Below are 15723 nucleotides of genomic sequence, written 5' to 3' on the forward strand. Positions count from 1 at the left end.
ACTGGGAGCTGTGTGGTAACCCAGACGTGTTGACTCATTCTGAACCAACAGTCACTTTTGAATCTTTTCACTAACCACAGTTTCTGCACTCACAATTAACATATTTTAACAGCTTTTTGCTAAACATAAGCTTGTATGTGCTGAAGCACCAGCACAACAGTAAACATTAAAAACATTTGAAGAAGACCTTGCCAGAAGAGTCACAAAAGAAAAAAAGAAATAAATGTGTGTTTACGTGCACATTTACATACAAGTATTCAAAAATACTACTAGAAGCAAGCAGCATCTAGTGAGAAGCAGTGAAATCTGTGACGTGTTCAAACGTTCTTGGAAGAATTCGTCTGATGTCATGTTTATGTGTTCAATGAAAACTTTTGTGTTTATATTGTATTTATAGGTTTGTGAGATGAGAACATAATCTAAACCATTAGATTATATTATTAGCAAGTTGGTCAAAACTAGTAACAATAATATTCTTTTCATACCCTGCAACTGCTAAGAGCCCAACATAGAAGTTGGAATAAGCTCTGATTAGAAGCAGTATTTACTTTCAAGTGTTTATAACATTTTTACTACTTGGAAATGAAACGTTTCTTCTTCATTCTTAAAGATTATAAGATTTTAAGTTCCCTCAGCAGATAAAATAAATGTTTTCAAACCACACTGATTCCTCCCAAATTATGGCTTGTAACTGAAATGCCTAAAATTAATAATAATTAGAAATAGAATACAGATTTATTCTTTAATGAATGGAGGAAGAGAGAGAGTCAGTAAGAGTTAAACAGTGATTCAGCTCATAACAGGTTTCACTGTTAATTGGGTGCTCAGTGATTCTGAAAAGTCAGGTCTCAGCACTAGTCTAACCTCACTGAGCTTTATGAAAGTCCTCCATTGACTTATTTGGGGATAGTTTAGGCCAGTACTCGATTTTCCTGAAAATCTATCAAAAACCTGAGATAAGCCTACTTCAGAAATCAGAAAACCAGAAGATTTAAAACAGCATTAAACACATGCTGTGAAATTTTACAAGCCCACACAGAAGATCAATATGCTTTCTCCCTATTGCAGAGTGTGGAGATAATGAAAAAAATGATTGCAATATACCAGTTCATAAAATAAAAGTAATCTGAAAGCATGAGGAGACAAGCACTATAAATAGGTCTCATTCAAAAGACACTTCAGACTCCTATTCCATAAATTTCCAGTTTTTCATTGTCAAAGGTAAAGAGTTTAAGCTAAAAACAGTTATTAAATAATCAGTCCAGTGAATCAAAAATTTTAATTGATTTTTTTATATACTATTTGCTCTTGGCCACTGTCAGAGACCCTTTCTCAGACTCAGCATAGCCATTCCTGTGTTCCTCCAGGATCTGTCCTCACAGATATTTTCCTTAAGGTGTTTCTTTGTGTCTGGAACTGTTGGAACAGGATTTGAAATTTCATTTGAATTTCAGGAAAGAAAATCGGGATTTAGAAATGTTGTTTATAAAAACAAGTATGTAGAGATATTTTTGTGTGTGGTGCTTTGATGGTGAATCCAATGACAGAGAGTAAGAATGGGTAGCAGGAAAAGGTCTGTGAGAGCATAATGATGTTGTACATGTTGGAGCTGGCTCCATGGGGACCAGAAAGTTTAAAATGACTAAGAAAACAGTGTTGAACTGCAGAGATTTATTGGGGATCTAGCTAGTCTCCAGAAATTTGTGATGGTTCCCACACCTACTCTGCAGGTCCTTTACTCAGTCAGCTGCAAGAGGCTGGTGAATACCATGAGGCATCTCAGGTGACTGAGCAATAATGCAAGTATTTAGGAGTCAACACAAGTTCACAGGTGTGCTCTGGTGAGCTGGGGTGACCTGTCAGTATGCTTCCAGGCTTATACCAGTCAGAAAGACTGCCCTGCACACCACTTTCACACTGGTACTCTGCGGTCAGGCAGGGAGCAATCTTGTCGCTACTGCATTCACACCAGCACGAGGTCCTGGCTGGGTACAGCTAGGGTGAAAATGAAGTGCCTCATACAGCTTCAGTCTGCCTTGCTTTCCTTATAGAAATAAGTTAACTCTTGTATACTTAAACCACCTCTGCAGAGCAGGCTGGGTCACTGACTACACTGCTTCAGATAAAAAAAAAATAAATATGCAGCTTTCTGGTGCAGGAAGAATCTTATTATTATGGGCTCATGGTGGTGTAGGGAAACCAGCATGAGGAGGGGGAAATAAAGAAAATTGGGTCCTAATAGAAGCATAGCATTACAGCAATCTTTTTAGGGTAAAATGCAGCTATCACCTTCAGGATGGTTGGCATGCACGGAATCGACATCACCACAGTTCCCTAAGCAACACATCCTGCCAGCTCAGCACATGCTGGTAGGAATGACAGAAGATGGAGCGGAGTGGAAACACAGCAGCCATGCTCTGTTGTGCTCCCTGCAGGAACGGGAACTTGATGGCAGCACACAGCGGATAAGCTGCACACCAGCTGTCACATGAAGGATCCACTAGATGTCCGTGGCTGAGTCAACCATTGAGGCGAAATGACTTTCCTCAGATGAAATAATCTCATTGCGATACTGGCACACACCTCTATCTCAGAGTTACCTGCCTCCAAGGTACTACTACACCTCACTGGGCACACTATAACAGTTAATAACAATATGTATGACTAGAGTCACTCAAGCTCCACCTAAACCCGATGGAAATGGACTAGTCCTGGACTGAAGTAAATCCGGACAGGGGTGGGGGGCATTGTTGTCTAAACTCCCAGATTACCCAAGTCTGACTCAGTGTTCACAAAGCTAAGTGAATCTGACCCACTCTAAAGTTGTTATGAATTGAGGGACTTCTAATCAAGGTAGTCAGACTTGGGAATGATAAGAAACAAAGAACAGACAGTGAAAACACCACCGTTATCTAAGTTACACAGAAAGAAGCCTCCAAACAAGGAAAGTTCTAGCTATGAGAGGAAACAGGATGATAAGATGTTGCCAATCCACTGACATCAACAGAAAATTAGTTGAAAAGAAGATAAAGACAATAGTGGTAGTGGGAGATCACGACCTCCAACTCAAATAACACCCCCAAAAGAGGGCACATCCTCACTTGAGGAGCATGTGTAGAGAACCTCAGCAGTGCTTTCCGAGGATGCATACTAATTTGCATCAAAAATGAGAAACTTGTAACCAATCCTATGTATGATAAATGAATATGTAACATACTATGAAGTGTAAAAGGCGGACAGATGAGGGGAGAAGTTAGGGAACACTCCTGGGACAGTCGGCAGGCTGAACCTGCCTGCTTGCCCATAGGAACGCCTAGTGGGTAAGAATCTGTTTTCTATAACTAACATATGTTAGCTGTTCCTAGATATAGCATCTAAAGTGTGCTTTACAGCCAGTGTATTTATCACCAGCAATCTTCAAACATTATTAATATAAAATTGTGGCAGAATAAAGAGTGCTGTTCTAGAAACTGTTAGTGTTAATCCTTCGTCAGTGCTTGCAGTGGCTGGCAGTGGGTAACGTATTCAAATAAAGTGAGAAGACCCGCTGAGGAGTCCCCCTTGTGCTGTTGGTGTGTTTCCCTGAACAAGTCAGTCAAATTGCCCTCCAGTCCAGCAGGACTGTTCAGCTAAGGGTCCCTATGGCAGGACACTGACAGACTGGTCAGGCACAAGGGTCTTGGCTTTCCTGGGGTGCTGATAGATCAAACACCAGTGGTTGAGAAAATCTCCCCTCCTGCCCTTCACATGACAGGTGTGCGTATACAGGGAATACAGTCAGAGGGAACAGAAGACTAGGAAGTTGTCCTATTGCTGCATTCTTTAGGGTTTTTCCTCTAAAAATAACTTGCTTCAGCTGTTGTGGATATTACACATTAAAATGGATCTCTTATCTACACCATTAATTCTTGTGCTCCTGTCCTTAACATAGGTAGGCAAGCAATCAGTTCAGTGAGAAAGAATTGTATTTACTCTCTTAGCAGCATGAGCTACTGATTAAAAGAAGCCTGTTCTTCTAGTTACAGAAAAGTTGCTATAAATGTTAAGCTATAACTTTCATTTTTTTCATGAATGAAGCCTTCGCCTTTACTCCCGTGAGCTGCTGACGGACATTTGCTGGATGGAATCCATTACTGCCCACTAACCACTTACCTAAACGGTGTCCCAATCAAAATCTAGATCAAAACCAGTTTAGTACTTAAACCCTGAGACAGAAAGACAGAGGAACACTTGATATAAACTCTCCCCATAACAATACAAAATCCTTGTCAGATCAGGAATACTTTGATACATGTGAAGAAAGCAGAATGATCACTTTGTATACTGTGTCCATGTGAATGACAGCGCTTTGGTCTTCACCTGTACCCCCAGGCTGTCATGTCAATGACATCTGATGCATCACAACTGACATTCTTTTGTTTTTTCCATGGTTTGGTTGGTCGGTTTTTAACTAAATTTAAATGTTGACAGCCAGCACACCTGAGATCTCTCTGTCTGTCAGTATTGGGTATATCAAAGACAAAGTAAGGGATGACAGTGTATGAAAGTGAGAGAGGAAATAGATATTGGTATGGAATAGGAAGTATTTTTTTTTTCTGATAATATGAGAAATAGCAGAATTTAATTATACCATATATAAAATCTGGTTATTGCAAACTCTCCTGGAAGCTATTTCCAGGCACATGAAGTTCAAGGAGTTGTCTGGGAACAGACAGCACAGATTTATCATGGCAAATTATGCCTTACCATGATGAGATGATAAGATGAGATGGTCTGACCATGATGAAATGAAGAGAAAGAAAAGCAGTAGATATAATTTACCTTGACTTTAGGAAGGTTTTCAGCATTGTCTCCTGTGGTGTTTTTCTTGTTTATTGGACTAAATAAGTTGCTTACAAGGTCAGTAACTGAACTGGACTGGCATGCTGAAAAGTCGACAGATCAAAGTGACTGGTGTCTGTTTACTAGTGGCATTTCTCAGGAGTCAACACAGCTGCAACACTTTTGCATGTCTATTAGCAATCTGGAAGTGGGACATAAGGGGTCCTTAAGTAAATTTGTGGAGGATGCCAGACTGATGGGGAGTGGTTAGTGTGCGGGGCTGCCATTCACAGCAACTTTAACAGGCTGACAGAAAACTCACGAAAATCAACAAAGGCAGAAGCCAAATCCTGCCTCTCAGCCAGAGCTGCCCATGCAGCAATACTGGCAGGTCACTGCCTGTGTAGAAAGCATTTTCATAGCAAAGGACCTAGGGTCCTGATGAACAGAAAGTTGATTGTGGGCCAGCAGCAGGCCCTCTCAGCAAACATGGACAATCAATATTGGGTTGTGTGAGCAAGAATATAGCCAAGACATTGCGAAAAGTGATTATTCCCCTTAAATCGCCACTTAGGGGGGTTACTTTTGGAGTACTGTGTTCAGTTATGGGATCCCCAGTAAAGACACTGACAGAGCAAGCCCAGTGGAAGGCACTTATGAGGCTGAAGCAAATGATATGCAAGGAGGGGCTGAGGCAGCTGGATTTGTTCAGCCCAGAGAAGAGAAAGCTAACAGAGAGTCTCATTACTGTCTTCAACTACATAAGGAGAGGTCACAGAGGAGACAGGACAAGACTCTTCTTGGAGATGTACAGTGAAAATTTGAGAAGTACCAGTCACAATATGTACCAAGGAAAATGCTGATTAGGTATAAGAAAAAAAATATTTGACCACAAGAGTGGTCAGACAAAATAACCTGCCACAAGAAAGGTTGTAGAACTTCCATCCTTGGAGCTATTCAAAATTTGACTGGGAACACGGCCCAGCCAGCCTGGTCTAATTTCAGAGTTAGTCATGCTTTGAGCAGAACATTGGACTAGGTGACCTCCAAAAGTTCATTCCAACCTAAATTATTCTGTGATTCTATAAATTACTATGTGTAATTTAAAAAAAAAAAAAAAAAAAAAAAAAAAAGATTCTAGCTATTCACATGGAGTGTGAGAGCTGTTACGGTTGCTTAGTCTGACCTGAAGGAAGAAGGATCTAGATATAGTCCTTGCTACAGCGTTGAATTCTGGCACAAGTTTGTGATGGGATGATTACAATTTCCTTTATAGAAAGATAACGTTTGATCCTTTTGAATATTTCAAAATGTTGCCTCATGCAACTGGCTGCTTACTCAAGGCTGTTTAACATGAAGAGCCTGTAAACCAAGAACCGTAGAAGTTTTGAGTCCACTTACAGTATTGCCTTTGATATAAAAAAAATCCTTTCTTGTCTTGCTGTTAGAGAGGCTATAATTTCCCTCAGTTGCATTACAGCTAATGACATCTAGATGTAATGAGACTTAAATGGGAGCTAGGTGGTTGCAGAGTTTTCTCACTGAGCCCTCATTCAGAACAGTCTTCATTTATTTCTTTGGGAATACTTCATAGCTCCTCGGCTTCATGAAGGTGATTTAAGAAGGTGTAAATGGGAGAGTGATAGTTTTCATGAAGTAATACAGTTATCTGACCTAGGACAGGGCTAATGCATCTTTTTTGAAAGATCAGAAATCCTCGTCAAAACACAAGCAACATTGTAACATGAACAACTGGTTCAAGTTAAAATAATCAAAACAGATAGATAAAATATTTACCCATGTGTTTTCAGATATCTCCAAGCACCATCAATACTTCCACCATTACATCCATACTGATTCCTGGTATCACAAGAGATCAAATTCTGAGCAGAAAGGTTGTCTGTGATCTGACCCTCAGAATGAATTGCTATTCTATCTGCCGCAACACCTGTTTTGAAATAAATTTTCCATTGTCAAAACCAAATAATTTCTCACAATTTCACATTGGTTGTTGTGAAAGAGGGACTGAAATACAACCTCGGTATTTTCTCTCTGTGCAGATGTCTGTCTTTACAAAACAATAGGGATATAAACTGTACAGACTTCTGAGAGAGGACTGTGAAACTGCAAAGCATCATGAGCAACTTTGCTGTCATATTATAAATCCATAGATTTACTGTTTATCATAAAGTCCCACATTCCTAAACATCAGATAAAGCATTTACATAATTTAGTCTGATAGTCTCTACTATGTTTATAAATGCATATTCATCTCTTCTTGACTTCAGCAAAAGATGCAAATGCTCCCCCACCTCTCTGCAGCCTAATCTCATAATCTCTTTTCTTTCTTTTCTACCTTTGCTTCGTTTATTTGAGAAAAAAAGAAAAGCAAAAATGAACAGTCCTATGAAGAAGAAAATTCAAGACTGAAAATACGTATTGTTTTCTGGAACGAATATTTGGACATGCTCGTATCAATGTGTAAATATGGGATTCATTGGACTCCCTTCCCTTATCACACAAAACTCTTCTTCTGAGATAAACACCTTAGATATCTGAACTCAATCAGATATTCATAATTCTAAGTACTAATATATTTATGCATTGATTTAAAGGCAGACTAGGTTAACTAAGTTGTAGATTAAATTAAGCCACTTCTCCTTTCTTTAAAGAATGACAATGAAACAATTCTTAAGCCCCAATCCCAGTCATTACCTGTGCTTAAATTATATTTTCGTTATTATTAGCTCCTCATTTTTGAACCTGAAAATAAATTTTACAAATCCCTTGAAATCTAAAGCCCCATCAAAATCAACATTAACTTCAGTGAACTTCAGAAGATTGAACCTGCTGATGGAAGCCAACAATGACTGTGTTTTGTGCTTTTGTGAGGTGTCACATGATAAAAAATTTATTTTCATATGTGTAAAAGCTTTTTACTGAAGAGTTTTGGAATACTTATATGAATTACTCATGATAAGAAAAAATTAATCTTACAAAGAAGGACTGAAAATTCAGAGTAAAATGCTAGATGAACCTAAACAACATGGGAATGCACCTTATAATATTTAGCATTGAAAATAATTACGTGAATTAAAAATCAATAGATTCACTTATGAAAGTGAAAAATTACACTGAATATCTGGAAAGTGTTTCCCTCAGTGAGCTCTGTTCATCTCTCTAGTAATCTGTCAGGAGAGCTGTCAGAAACTCTCTTGGTTTTCTCTTTTAAAACTACACTGGGCAAGACATATTGGTAACAGAGTGCGTTCAGTCTGGCTCTGGCAGGGAGCTGGGGTTAACTGGCTTAAACACTCCTTTCCTTCTTTTACTTTTACTGCTGTGATATAAAGAAGCAGAAGACTGCACCCATGAGGATCCACTGGTCAGATCAAGTCATATAAAGATTGATTGCATAATTTTTTTCTCTATCTTTACATAACCCAGTATGTAGTGAGATATATTTCAGCCTAAGAAAAATGAACGTTCTGATCTCTGTAGCTTTTTTGGAGAAAATGACACAAACACTTGTGCCCATTTTTCATAAAACCAGAGGCTGTAGCATGAGATTGAACTGCATTACTGACATTTCTTTGCTTACAGAATTTGAAAGTATTTTGTTCAAGAAACACCTGAGCAGTTTCAGAGTTTTCCTCTCAGAAAATTATTGAAAAGATTATGTTTAATTTACTTGAGTAGTAAGGGTGGGACAATGGTAAATGCACAAATAAATAAATACATTTAAAAAAAAAAGTCTACCTGTTCTAAGCTTTCAAGGCATGCATGTAGCTGTGCAAGCAAGGAATGCAGATTTTTGTAAAAGTTACTCTACCAGTTATGATAAAGTGTGTTACTCAACTCATTCTCTACTTTCTGCCACCAGAAAATCTCCCTACATTACACAAACTTATGAAAAGCAAAGCTTCACAGCTTAGATTGAGTTTTTAAGACTGGCACAACTTAGAGAGAAAGCTGTAGCAATTTTAAATGTTCCAATTTGCTGATAAAAAGTGAACAGCAAGCTGAAATTAATTCATTACTAATCTTTACACATTTTCATCACACATCTAACATCAATGGTATTTTTAAAAGGAGAAAAAAAATATTATTACTTGCAGTTGAAAAAGCCCAGGATGCTCCACAGTTTCGTTGATCCAGAGGATCATGGATCCACTCAGGCCATGCATAAGTGGCTGCAAAAAATGCAGGAAATTTTTCTTCTGGAAGTGTGTTTCCCTAAAACAAAATGTAGGAGATCTGTGTATGCTTCTAGTCCTAATTTTTTCTTAAATTTTACCTTAATTTTGTTCTTAAAATTCTTAATTCTTAAACAGAGGAAACCAAAGGTTTTGGTACCTGTGGCTTCCCAAGCATCCCTGTAGTGGTTACCTTGTGGCTAGGTGCTGTGGGCCCCCCACGAGCAGGGGCATTCTGGCACTCCGCTAGCTGAGCTGGAAAGCTGAGCTCCACAGCTGCCAACCTGAATAACCTGGCCAGTTTCTCTCTGATTTTTATCTCACACAACAATCCCCTATGAAACATGTTAATTATGATCCAGCTGGCATTTTTTGAAAGAACAGCCTTCTGCTACAAATAGCAGCAAAGTTAGGTACCTGTTATCCTATTCTCCTTGACACATGGCTACAGGCGAGAAATTTTAGTTACCATGGGGGAGGCATCAGTACAGCGTATCACTGATTTTTTCACACAGAGGTTTTTCAATATCCAGCACTTATTCTTGTTCCAGAACAAAAAAATCAGTGATTTTTCTTCTACTGTGCAATCTGATATTGAGTCAATGAAAATTCATGGTCTGCTCAACTAAAGCCATTTGGACAGCCTTTTTTGCAGTCTTCATCCCTCAGCCTTAATTTATGTCCTCTAAGCTTTGCAGAAATATCTGCATATGCAAGAACCATCTGGTACAACTGCTAATAATCTGCTCTGTGTTCAACATATCAAAACCACTGACCCATTTTTTTTTTTTTTTTTTTTTTTTTTTACTGTTGAGCTTTGGGGAATGGTTACTTAAGCTGCATAGGGAAATAGGAATAGCTATAGAAAATTGCAATGTTGGTCCATCCAGTCTATCAGTTTGTCTCAAACAATAAGATCTGTTCCAGACAAAAACACAATATACAAAATATGATAATCTGTTCCTAAGCAAAACATTCCCTGATGATTCTTTTCTACAAGTAGGCTCATACCTTGAAGTACAATGGCCTCTATCCTGTTCACATTCTGTTATTTTACTTTGCTTTACTTAATCTAATTCTGGGTGTCCTTGCTGCACTATATTTCTAAATTGTTTATGTGACTTATAAGACTACATACCTTTTCCTGAGGTGATTTAAACATCTGAGGCCAGTCCTTTCAAACTATTTCAGGACTCTGGGGAACTGAACTTTACCATTTTGGCTGTATCCAGATCATTTTGTTGGGTACATTGGGAAACAGGGGTGCCTCCACCCAGCTTGTACACCTGGATTTCCCACAGAAAATCCATGGTTGAGAATTGGGTAAGGAAAAAAGAAGCTTGCACCTCAAATCTGTATTCGATATTAGGCTGGGATACAGCACCAACAGGCAGATTGATACAGTCTGTCATATGCCCAGACCCGGTAACTCTCAAGTGCTTCCAGGTTTACTACATTAGATGCAGGCAGTAAATCCTAAATACCATTAAGGTATACTGCAAGCCGTTAAGTCACTTAAGTGCTTTTGAAGGTTTTACCTCCACTCATAACAAGCCAGTAATCTTTTCAATCTTGCTAAATTATTAATCTCATTATTTTGATTAATCACTTTCAAGTCTGCTTTTTCAAAAGCTTCTTAGATACATAGGACTTGCAACCTCAAATGACACACAGAAAGCAAGAGCTCCTTTAAAGAATACCTTGCTATGTATCATTTTGTTCATTATTAATGAGCAAGCAGAAGCACAAGATTTACTTTGAAGATGGATCATACAGGTGAAATCCCAGGCAAATAGAATTTCTTTCACATGGTAAGACTGCTCACTATCAAGCAGTAAATAAGCAAAATTTGGCAAAGATTGTTTAGTACCCTTAAGTGTGCAATGACCGCTTACAATGTTACAAATAAGTCAGCTGAGAAAAGCAACAATGTGTTACTTTATGTATGCCTAAACCGCTGCCAATGTATTTAATAGCCTCATATTGTAAATCCCAGAGCAAATCCCTCACTAAGCCTCAGCCTTGTCATTTAGAAATGCAGGACTGACCTGTAGCCAGAAACATTAGCTTTTTGTCTGAGAAATTGCTAACCTGATATTGAGAAGCACTGCTGTTCTGTGACAAATAGTAAGTCTATTTAACCCTTGGCCCAGCTCCAAGGACCAGCATCAGACAGCACAATGCAATCAGCAAAATTATTTTTAAACCTTCATACGTATTCTCTGCCTTGAAACAAGCAGTCTGGCCAAATCAGAAAGGTAAGTGGACATAAAAGAACACTCATACTTCAGTTATGACTTTTTCAGAAAAGTTAGATGGCCCATCAGAGAAAAAAGGCTGGAGATTACTGAATTTGCAAATGTGAAAACAGTTTTTCTGAGGGAAAGCAAAAAAAAATTTTTTTCATCTAGGGAAAAGGTTCTGGACATCACTTGCTTTGTGAAGACAAAACAGGTTATGCACGAGCTTCAGTTTGCAAGAGAGAGATCTACAACTGCTGAGCTTTTTTGCTATGAAAAGCCATGTATCAGTGGAACAGCTGGTGTACTTTTTATACCTTCACATTACCTTTACAACTTCTTTGATACTTAATACAAAATGGTCCCTTATTACTAAAGTATGTGTTCCATTTTCTTGTAAGATGGCACTTAGGAGAGCTCCTTGTTGCTGGCAGGTGCAGACCCCACCACTGCAGTGTACCTTCTTGCCAGAACACATACTGACAGAAAATCACCAAATATGTATCACAATGTGTTTTAAAGGCCTGGCAGCTAGTTTTGTGCTACACAGAACTTCAGGAATGATTACACTATCTCCTGCAGTGAGTAAACACTTTCTAAACACCTCCTCAGATAACACATATGACATTATTGGGAGCTTCGGCTTTGTCAGGGGTCACAACAGTTTTAGTGATGTATTTAGCTATAGATCTATGTTCAGGTCTAGCCATACTCTGCAGCAGAGGGTCCTCATTTCAGTAGTTCTTGTTCCATACCATTTTCTTTTAGGTACTTCAATTTGCCATCATGTTAAACTACACTTCCAGGCATGAGTGTCACCTTATGGAGCAGGTATAGCCTTTTGTTAATAGCAGACCTCTTAAAATCTCTGTGAGCAGCTTCAAGAAGTTTGTGTTTTCTCTAAGATGAAATGTAGCTCTGTCACTCAGTTTGATTTGAAGTAATGTTATGAAGCTATATTTGTAGTTGGATATGTCAGTCAAAGAAACTAAAAAACTAGACTAAAAAGCCTCTGCTCCACCACCATCAGAACGAAGACTATGCCGTAGATGTAAAGAGGTCAATGCAGAAGCATTTGACATCCTTGAATCTTTTTTCCATGCAAATGAGTAAGGAGCCCCTGCTACACAAACTTGCTTGTCCCAAGCATCTCCAAAAGACAGTAAAAAATAATTAGAACAGCAGGCCCTTGGGTACCAGAAACTGTCATTTATTCCCTAAATAGTAGACCAGTAGCATGCTGAAGAAATGATTTTATTTAAAGTTAAAAAAAAAAAAAAAAGTTTTATTTAATGAATGGGTAGCTACAGTTTTCTTTCTACATTAGCGAAACTACCAAGTTTTAATCAGGTCAGCACAAGATAGAGCCAAAAACTCCTGGACACTAATTGTAGCATTTTTATCAGCTATATATATATGTCTTTGGGCAAATGACTTGCAGTTTTCTCACTTGCAAAATGGAAAAGGCAGTAATAGTCTCAGAGAATGCATGAATATTTAATTAGTGCAAATTTATCCACAGTAACTAGTACCTTAGCCTGCAGATGAATTAGTACTCAATAAATTTACTTGAAGGTCAAGCCATTAAGGCTTGAAGAATTTGTCTGAAAAATATTAAAATTATTATTTCTGAATGTCATCATATCTTTTTACTCTCTTCTGAGCCTTCGCCTAGCTACAGCTGAAGCTTAATGGAAACACTGTCATGAAAACTCACTTGTTTTTAGAACTTTAGGACTTTGTACCTGTGTTAGCGTGCTTCAAAAAAATATCACCAACAGAAAATTATTTATGGAAGGTGAAGCAGGGGTAAGTGTGTCTGAAAATACTTATCCTAAAAAGTGCCTGGAAGTTAATTCCATGGCCACTGTTTGTTTGCCAATTGGAAGAATCTGTCAATGTACCCTTTGTGAGCCCAAGTCATGCCATGAAATTGCTGGATCATGCAATGATGGTAGATGTGGAGCTGGCTACAAGTGAAAAAAAAAATTTAAAATGTTTTTGTGAAGTAATAAATGTGGTAGATGACAGGAAATTTTCTGAGGCAGAACAAGGACACTTAAAGAGATGACGTTTTTCTACAAAACTATAGAGACAGAATGAGGGAGATTTGGAGCTTCACAGGAAGCTTCAGTGAAAAATATTTTAACATCAAGAATAACTAAGAGAGAAACCACTGGGGTAAAAGCAAGAAAGTTCTAACAATTTTGAAGAGAAGCTATGGGAAGGAGAGAGGCTCATGTATAATTCAGAGCAATTTTTCAAAAGCTCGAAGAATTCTCCAGAAGCTGAGAAAGTCATACAGAGATGATTATTTTCTATTTTTAGCTTTTGTAAGTAGAGAGAAAGGTTTTTTAGAGTCCTGTGCAAAGCTTGTGCTTCCAACAACACATAGGACTTCCTGAGGGCTAAATGCATGAATGTGCAAAGCTGGACTTCAGGAGAAGAATGCATTGAAGCTCCTTGGGTGTCTGGCAAGGCCAGAGATATTTGGGTTGTGGCTCACAGATTTCATAAAAAGATAGTAGATAGAGAAAATATGCCTGAGAAACGTACCAGTGGAACAAAAGCTGTAAATAGTGTAGCAGTTTAAAGAAGCTGCATGAAACTTAATAACAATGCTTCAATAGGCTGGACTTAATGCAGGACTACTGAGCGATCAGCTACCCAAACTGAACGGAAAAGAGGAAATATTGTAAAGAATTTCTTGTTACCTTCCCTTTCTTGTTTTCCCAGGTGGGATTTGTCTCACCTAGCTAGGTACCTAGTAATGTAGATGTCACCCTCTGAGCCAGGTACATGATACCCACATTTTGCTTCTGTTATGTAAGCATCACATGGTATTCCTCAAGATAAAAAGCCAACAACAAATCAACCCCAAGTCTCTTGAGCCTCAGTGCACTTTGCTGGTAATTTGTGGCAGATACTTACTAAAGATTGCACTAAACTCTTTTATGTCATTGTCTTATTTTGACTTGCCATCTTCAACTGAAACAGATCCTTCTTTTGCTGCAAAAAGTAGTCTAGTGAATTATACAAGGCAAAACTCCAAAGCTTAATTTCTGTCAACTTCTTGCTCTGACAATCCCCCTTAATGTAATTTTGAGCAAGCTGGCCAGTCTGGGCCACAACCCAATGCCTCACCATGCTGGCGCAGGGAACTGACTTTGTGTGAGGCAAAGAACCAGTTTGCATCAAGAAAAAGTGTTAGGATTGTTAGAATCATTGTGGAGGCACATGAACCTCCCCCTCTTTCCCAGATTCCCTCAAGTGGTAGCTCCTCACTGCTTGTGCTCCCCACAAGGTCTTCCATGATGTGGAAACCCTTCTGCCATAACACACAAGAACAAGGATTAATTATTGACTTCAAATAGATAATCAAATGTTAATACTTGCCTGAACTATATAGAAGCCAAAGATAAAAACCCGTTACATTTTATGTCACTTGCAAACCTTGGATCTAGCTATTTATTCTTGCAGTTTTCTTAATTTCAGTATGTTGAGGTAGTTAGCTTTTCAGTCTATGATTTCCATAGTTTTGAGTCTTCTAAGAAGCTAAGAAACTGATCCAAAGCATTGGAAAATCTACTCTATTCAATAACTATGCATTTCTTCTTTAATTACTCAACCTACCTACATAAAGTATATTTGCTTTGATGCAGAACTAATCTGAGCATAAATATAAGATAAGAAATTTAATTTAGCTGCCATGAAAATGGCCATGGCCAAGACTTTTAGAAAGCTGGTAGTAGACAACCATCTCATTTTCCAATGCTTTCCATCATTTTTCTTTCCATTTGGCCAAAACCCCAGCCTCCTACCACATCTTTACACTGCTTTCTCCTATGGGCTTTCAGAGCTTCTTTCAAAGATTGCTGTTTAGTTTCAGTTGTTATCCTTAATGAACTATCCCCCAATTCATATTTTATGGTTACAGCTATGTGTGCAATGATTAGCAAATGAAGAGGATCATATGAAGCCAGCCTAATGAAGTCAAGATTTCAAACACCGGTGATCTACAACACTAAGTTAATATTGGTGTGCAGCTTCCCAATGGTTCGCATTTGTTTTTTCTCCTCCTTGTTTGATTTCCACCAATAGGACCACACATTCTGTGACTTAGAGAACTATTCTGGGAGCTTCATATTCAACATGGAAACATTTAGTCTTAAATCCCTGAATCATAATCTTACAGTTTTTCACATTTATTTTTCCACATGATGAAGTTATTTTAAAAAAATAACAATTATACACCACACTTACGGGAGCTTCTCTCATGTTCAGCAAGGAATGAGATGGAGGGAAGGTGCCCAGGCGCTTTTTGAAACCTTCTTCCACTGTCATTCCCCAGAATTGACTGTAGTTGTCAGCTTTCCATCTTCCTCACAGAGAGAAAACAAACAAAACCCAAGTTAGAGATACTATTCACATCAATATGTTGCTCCTTTGTAAGACCACCACTAACA

At 38.3% G+C, this 15723-nt stretch overlaps 1 protein-coding gene across 1 annotated transcript in view; it reads right to left on the reverse strand.

Annotated features, from left to right (window-relative positions):
- TINAG (tubulointerstitial nephritis antigen) overlaps window positions 1–15723 on the reverse strand; it is a 54011-nt gene that overhangs the window by 25302 nt on the left and 12986 nt on the right. The window contains exons 4-6 of the mRNA XM_080388689.1: window positions 15521–15635; window positions 8934–9057; window positions 6619–6769 (exon numbers count right to left, since the gene is read on the reverse strand). Coding sequence (XP_080244815.1) covers window positions 6619–6769; window positions 8934–9057; window positions 15521–15635 — 390 coding nt within the window. The remainder of the gene's footprint in view (window positions 1–6618; window positions 6770–8933; window positions 9058–15520; window positions 15636–15723) is intronic.

Source organism: Falco punctatus (genome assembly GCF_963210335.1).
Source record: "Falco punctatus genome assembly, chromosome: 5".
Classification (NCBI taxonomy): Eukaryota; Metazoa; Chordata; class Aves; order Falconiformes; family Falconidae; genus Falco; species Falco punctatus.